At 46.2% G+C, this 7,222-nt stretch overlaps 2 protein-coding genes across 2 annotated transcripts; both read left to right on the forward strand.

The window, feature by feature from the left end:
* Window positions 1-200: 200 nt before the first annotated feature.
* On the forward strand, window positions 201-3,592 carry LOC133907879 (DNA excision repair protein ERCC-1). Its single transcript, XM_062349979.1, has 9 exons — window positions 201-557; window positions 657-726; window positions 830-933; window positions 1,466-1,565; window positions 1,664-1,740; window positions 2,149-2,248; window positions 2,557-2,628; window positions 2,771-2,839; window positions 3,011-3,592. Exons 1-9 carry the CDS (start codon window positions 286-288, stop codon window positions 3,320-3,322), a joined length of 1,176 nt encoding a protein of 391 aa, XP_062205963.1. The 5' UTR covers window positions 201-285; the 3' UTR covers window positions 3,323-3,592.
* A 2,404-nt stretch (window positions 3,593-5,996) lies between these two features.
* LOC133908006 (uncharacterized) lies at window positions 5,997-6,446 on the forward strand. The gene has a single exon (XM_062350139.1). The coding sequence runs from the start codon at window positions 5,997-5,999 to the stop codon at window positions 6,444-6,446; it is 450 nt and encodes a 149-aa protein (XP_062206123.1).
* Window positions 6,447-7,222: the final 776 nt, after the last annotated feature.

Here is a 7,222-nt window from a genome sequence, read left to right on the forward strand (position 1 = left end):
TTCGGAAGCCGGATCGACTTGTGTCTCGTTTCCACCAAATCGAGAGTTACCAGAACCTTTCGAAAGATCGGGAACCCTTATTCATATTAGTGTTACCCAATGAACGAGCTACATCCTTGATATTGTCCGTTCACCTATTCTTGTAAAAAGTGTGTAATTTTGTAAATATTAAAAACAAAAATATATAAATAAATAAAAAAAACACGCTCGCCCTGACGCAGCGATGGTCAGACTCGCGGGTCGCGGTTCCCCGAACAGCCACACCTCTCGGTCTCCGGCGCCGCCATGGACGGAGAGCGAGAGCGGCAGGCTCCGGAGCGGCAGCCCGGCAAGAACCTGATAAAGATCCCTGCCTACCAGGAGGTCTTCGGCAGTGGCACCTCCTCCTCGTCGGCGCCGCCCTCCTACAACCCTCCTCTCGCCAGCTCCGGCGCCGCCGCCTCTAGTTCATCCTCCTCCTCTTCGTCGGGGTCGTTCTCGCAGACTTTCTCCTTCCTCAAGTCCTCCGAGTTCTATTCCCCTCCCCCGCCGCCTCCCCAACCCACCACCACCCCAAGGTACGTATACTATCCCCCCCCCCCCCCCCCTCTTCTTCTTCTCAATCCCTGCGACACCGTCCTCGTCTCCTCGACTCTTAGTTCGGTTTCTTAGCGCAGGCCGCCTCAGGCTAGCCCCTCCGGGCCGGTACCCCAGAGCAAGAACGCCATTCTCGTCAGCCATAGGCAGGTACTGGGGGATTAGTGGCACCATGACACTTCGACTTCTTGTTTTTTCTCAGTTCTCCCCCACTTGTCAATTTTCGAGTTTTTATTCATTTGCTGTTCGGCAGAAAGGGAATCCTCTGCTGAAGCACATCAGGAATGCCAGGTGGACCTTTGCAGATATCGTGCCAGACTACGTGCTCGGGCAATCGTCATGTGCACTGTACATAAGGTTCTCACTCTCTGCATCTTATCGTGTCTTCAGTGCAATCATTAGAAATTCAGGATTGAACTTGTATAGATTAGCTGAATGTGTATCTACCAGGAAATATATTCTGCCTGTTGCCTGCAACACCAGTATATCATTAAACAATTCCTAGAAAAGATTGATTTTCAATTTTGATTATTAGACCATACCTAACGGATTTCTTTCATGACCTAAAATCTCTTCGCGAGGGATTTTCGTTCTCTTCAGCGCTCTAACGGTTTACTTTCACGGTTCCTTTTACGGAAGGATTCCTAAGGTCATTCCTTCCCGGACGAGATTCTCTTTTCTTTCCCTTTACGAATCCCTTCGAACGGAAGCTGTTGGAGATGAGAGAAAATAAAAAGAATAAGAATGGGAAAGAGAATCAGGAAGGGACGAAATGAAGGGAAAATAGTTAGAGATGGTCTTAGGACAAAGAGTCAGTCCTCAGAGTGTTCCTTTGAGGTACTGTCATTGTGTGTTTTTAACTATCTAGTTTCTGTTGTTGTGGATGCAGTATCAGGTACCATCTTCTACACCCAGACTACTTGTATTATCGGATAAGAGAGCTGCAGAAGAATTTCAGGCTCCGTGTCATCTTGTGCCATGTTGATGTTGTAAGTTTCAGTCACTTAACAAATATATTTGCTTTACCCTAGGATATGTATTTTGAAACATCTCAACATAAGAAATTTGGCAATCTCACTGTTTATAGGAAGATGTAGTCAAGCCATTGCATGAAATTACAAGAACTGCACTGCTTCACGACTGCACCCTTCTGTGTGGTTGGAGGTATTGTTCTATAACTTTCCAATGTGCTTAGATTCAGTAATATTCTTGATCCTGTTCTCTGTGTTCCATTCCGTATTGTGGTATCAGTTCTCCTTAAATATGAAAGTTATTCCAAGATCTTGTGCTGGCTCTTATGTATTGCCTGTGAAGTACAATTCTGGGATTATGTTATGGTCTTGCTCAGCTAATATTTTTTTATGGCATCTTAATGTTAAAATTCAGAAACACTTGCATGTATATTTTTTCTTTTTTAAAAAAGAATTTAATGGCTCTCCATTGCACAAAGCGGCGAATTTTATAAGGACAGCATGTCGATGTACTGATATGGTTGCATGATGAATTGATGATGCAATGATATGGTTGTAACGGTCTGAGTGTGTTGTCTGAACAAACTGTTCTCTCTTGTAGCATGGAGGAATGTGGTCGATACTTGGAGACTATTAAAGTCTACGAAAACAAGCCAGCTGACAGTATTCGCGAGCACATGGATAATGACTATTTATCACGGGTATGCCTTCTTCTTAGGCACCCTTGCAGGAATAAAATAGTTTGATGATCTATGTCATTTGCTGATCAGGACAAATGTAACTATGTAGATTAATCATGATTTACAAAAAAAATCTTTCCCCTCAGCTTCCTCGATGATGTTTATTTTTGTTAGCTAGTTTTCTAGCATTGCAAGTGGTTTCAATATAGAAGCTTTCTCACTACTGTCCCTTTAGGCAGATGCCAATCAATCGTATTAACTATTAGAATTTCAGTTGCATCATACTATCTAAATTATTTATATGTACGCTTTTGGACATTATTTTGCAGCTGACACACTCACTTACATCCATTCGGCGTGTTAATAAAACAGATGTTGTCACACTCGGTTCATCTTTCGGGGTAAGTTGGATAAAGGACCCCCCTGAATCCCTGACATCTGTACAAGTTCGCCAATGCACAGTATACTTGTTTGACAATATGTTGTGTTTTGGTACTGTAATATGCACAGTATAATATGCCTCTGTTCTTCATGTACTTTCAGTCACTCTCTCGAATTATGGATGCTTCCATGGAAGAATTGGCTCGTTGCCCAGGAATTGGTGAGCGGAAGGTACTGTATTCAATCTTCTCTCTCTCTCTCTCTCTCTCTGTGACTTGCACAATGGTTATCCCTGGGTTAGAAATGCAACCACACTGTTTGGAGTGTTTTGCTGTTGTCGTTGGTAGCACGACAAACCGTGTTTCCGTTGATTAATGTATATATTTTGTGCAACTGTTGTAGGTAAAGCGACTTCACGATACTTTCCACGAGCCATTCAGACGAGTTTCCGCCCGCCCAAACATTGTAGTACCTGATACCCCTGAAAGAGAGAAAGCGTCAGGCCAACCTTCATCGACCAATGACGGTTCGCAAGATGCAGCAGAAAAGCCGGACGCATCGAAGAGCAAGAAAGGTTCCGACGTGAAGTCGGCCCTTACTGCTGCCTTTGCCAAGTATTCAGAGAAGATCCGCAGCCAGGGCCGTGATGCAGCGAACGAGGCTGGTGAAGGTACTAGCAGCTCAACCGTGGAAGATGGCAAGACCAAGAACTAGATTAGCAGTAGGATGTTAACAATAGAGGAAAATGGCTAGTCTAAACGTTCATTATCTTCATATTAGGTATCGATTGTTGTTGTACTTGCAAAATTTCTTTTGTTTGTTTTCCCCTGTATCAACCCTCAGAAAACATGCGTGTTTTTTTCCTCCTAGGTACACAAGGTGGCTAGTACATTGGTGCTGTCTTATAGGCTGTCTTATGTATTTACACATAATCTTGAGATGATTTAACAGACAATATTTACAATAAATTGTCTTTTTTAGCTATCTTACAGTAATCCTATAATTCCTTAATTTGTATACGAAACAAATGAATATTATGAGTTACATGGTAATAACAACTCGTACAACAGTGGAGAAGTAGTCTCATGATTTTAAATTTTTGCTTATGAAACTGTTATTTTTCTGAAACAACACATTTTTTCCAGTGACAGGCGACAACGACTGATGTGATTGAACGGAGGAACCGTTCTCACGAGCAAGAGTTCAGTTGCTCCATTGGCTTGTGGCAAGCCCGTGACTCGCCTATCATGGTTACGTGTCAGTGATACCGCCGCCACTGACTTACTGCACCGCTACACGTTCATGTAGAAAGCGAGCCGCCTCGATGTTCTCCTTTTCAGAGCCAATGGCTTTGCCCAGCGCCAGGCTCTGGCCGCCGCTGTGACCGTCAATCCTGCAACACCGGCAAACCAAGACTCAATGAGTCCCGGTGGAGGATAGTCTGCGCAAGCAATCTGCGCCTGTATGTGATGGCAACAAGTGTGAAGCTCCGGAGGCACTGGGACGAGGAGACATGGCGTCGTGGGCATTGATTTGTCAGAGTTCTTTGAAGCTGTGGTGCGTTGGAACCGCTAACCCTAATCAAAGACGGCATTCATTCTAGGGGAAAATTGAAGGCTCCTGGGTGTGACACGTGTTATGAGTAAATGATCTTGATTTCTCCTGTCACTTCATGTACATTATGGTCCTATTTATAGCCCGTATCCAACTACCTAACGCTTGGATTTACAGTTTAGCCCCCTCAACTGCCACATTTTCGGTATATTCGGGGGCATTATGGTACAATCAAGTACATTTGCATAATTACAACTGTGCCCTGGGCAGTTAAGTGGGTCTCAACGTCCATTTGTGTTCTTCGACCAGTCTCATGGCTGCACTGAGGGCCTCTCTCCAGCTTCCAACCGAAGGTTCGCCACGACCTTTGCTCCTGCCCTCCGACGCCATGAGTAAGGTACGCCAGTACCTTCGCACGCTTCGGTAAGCGGAATCGCCAGTCAACCTTCGGCTTCCGATCGAAGGTCTGCCGCAGCCTTCACCTACGCGGGCGGCAGGAGTCACAGACGTGCCTTCAGGCTTCGACTGAAGGTCCGTCGCGGCCTTCGTTCGCACAGATAGGGGTTGTGGGCCAACCTTCGGGCTTCGACTGAAGGTCCACCATAGTCTTCACATACATTTCCTGAAACACCACTGCAACACCCATCAGTGTTTAGCCACCGGTAGACTTTGACTTGCTATACGAAGGGGGACGAGAGATCATTCCCAACATGGTGGTTGGTGACTTCCTATATCACTTCGTTTCCATAGCAAATCACAACGAGAAAGTGTAAAAAACCGCCAGGATGGGAGAGAAACAGAAAAACGGTGTGCGAATTTTAGGTTCAGCAGACACCAGTGGAGGGAGAATAGAAAAGGAGAATGTCTAACACGGGGTGTTCGTTATTCACCCCTGTCCTCCTATTTTATTTTCTTTCCCTTCCAAATCGCGAGTAAAAATTCTATAAATAGTCATGGAGATGGATAGCCCAATTTCGAAACATCCTGCAAACTCTCATGCCCAATCGAAACAGGCGGAGGAAGAACTTGAAATACCGACCACCCCCTCTCCTGGTATTTCACTTTGTTCACTACCAAATCACAACCATAAATTCTGAAAATACAATGGAGAATCACCAAATGAAATTTCAGATTCAAATACAATCTGTGGAGGGAGAAACAAAAAGAGGGAAATCGTAGCTGGATGATGGGTGTTTCGTTTGTTTCAGTCTGTCACCTCTTTCAGAAACATGCCATTTTGGCGGTCTACCGCGGTGGTCTTGCTCTCATGGACTCCTGATTTCAAAAAACTTTGTCAGCTGCCAGCATACCGTCGTGGTTACATGAAAAAGTAAAACTCATGTATGCTTTCTGTTTGGAAATTTGGATGGTAATCTTTGTATAGTAACTACCCTAACGCAAATTGATTTGTTTCCTAATCGGATTCCTGTAAATCATGTACTGGACGTTTTGGCCGTGTAACCACCGGGCCTCATCGGCCTTTATAATGGATGTGAGCCCCTGCTCTATAAGCGTGCGACGCTTGTGCAAGTTCTGTCCCAAGTCCATCTCTCTTCATGGTATTACGAGTCTAGGTATAGCTTCTAAACCTTAGCCAGCCGCCGGCCTCTTCAGTCATCGTCGACCCTCTTTCCACTATTTCCCTGCCAGGCCGCGCATCGTGGGCTCCTCTATCGCCTAGGTCGACACCACCCTTGCTACCAACAACGCAATCTCCACCGCGATGTTCTTCTCGAGTAACTCCATCAATGTTGTCTCAGTCAAAGCCCGCATTCTCATTGTCCTCGACGTTGCAGTGTCCAACTACACCAAGTGATGTCAAATTTTAGCCACCATGTGCGGCAAGTTCAGCCTTCTTGCTCACATTGATGGCATCGCTCCTTCCCAACCTAATGACCCCACATGGGTCCAGACCGACTACTTCATTCTTTCATGGATGTACGGCTTGGTCGCTGCCGATGTCCTCGACGCCACGATGGAACCCAATCAGGGCGCTCGCAATCTTTGGGTCGCCATTGAGGAGCAGTTTCACAACAAGGAACAGCGAGCCACCTACGTTAGCAACCAATTTCACACGCTGGTCCAAGGCGACATGACCATCTCGGATTATTTTCAACGCCTCATGCTCATCATCGACTCTCTTCGCGACCTCAGCTACGGGGTCACCGACCCACAGCTTATTCTTAATATGATCCATGGCCTTGATCCTCGGTTTAGCAATCAGGCAGATCTCCTCGGTGCCAAAGATCTGTTCCCAACGTTTTCCGCTCGGTCCACTCTCTAGATGTTCGAGCTCTGCATGGCCACCACCACCGACTCCATTGCTACTGGCGCCACTACACTAATTGTCTATGCATCGACCTCGACATGCAGTGTGTCCGGCTACTCCAATAGAAGGACCTCCTCAAGCTCCAAGCGCGGCGACAAGTCACACCACACCAAGACGGCATCCACCTCCAGCTATAACCCTAGGGCACCTGCTCCTCAGCCGTAGGGACCATGGGTTTGTTTCAATCCCATGATCATGCAGCCCTTGGTGCTGGACTCCTGGGTGCGCGTCCCTAGGCTCCACCTCAAGCGTACCAGACTATGTTCACTCCTTCATATATGTCACCGTCGACGGATGCTCAGCCCTCGTGGGATCCAGCCGGTCTCATCTCTGCTATGAACAGCTTGTCCATGCAGGCTCCCGCCACGTGGGTCGTCAATTCCGAAGCCACGACACACATGACCACCAACGAGGGTATGCTTAATGCTCTCCTCTTCTCAACCTCTTCCTTCTTTGTCTCCCATAGTGGACAATGGTGCTCGCATTCCCATCTCCGTTAATGGCACTGCTATCCTTCCCACTCCTTACCCTAACTTTGTTATGAACATCGTCTTTCTTGTTCCTTCTCTTCTTAAAAATTTGCTTCCTGTATGACAATTCACACGAGATAATTCATGTACCGCTCCAGCTGGCATCATCGTATCATGCACTGATGAACCATGAATGCGCGTTTGCCGCAGGAGAGATTTGATCATTTGACACCTAAAATATCAGAGTGTCAGTTAAATTGA

Source organism: Phragmites australis, chromosome 24 (genome assembly GCF_958298935.1).
Source record: "Phragmites australis chromosome 24, lpPhrAust1.1, whole genome shotgun sequence".
Taxonomy (NCBI): Eukaryota; Viridiplantae; Streptophyta; class Magnoliopsida; order Poales; family Poaceae; genus Phragmites; species Phragmites australis.

Bases quoted from the DNA above. Each gene is read 5' to 3' on its own strand.
- LOC133907879 (XM_062349979.1), top strand. From the start codon at position 286: ATGGACGGAGAGCGAGAGCGGCAGGCTCCGGAGCGGCAGCCCGGCAAG. The intron at 1,741-2,148 runs GTATTGTTCTAT...TCTCTCTTGTAG, and splicing joins ACCCTTCTGTGTGGTTGGAG to CATGGAGGAATGTGGTCGAT. The intron at 2,249-2,556 runs GTATGCCTTCTT...ATTATTTTGCAG, and splicing joins ATAATGACTATTTATCACGG to CTGACACACTCACTTACATC.
- LOC133908006 (XM_062350139.1), top strand. From the start codon at position 5,997: ATGTGCGGCAAGTTCAGCCTTCTTGCTCACATTGATGGCATCGCTCCT.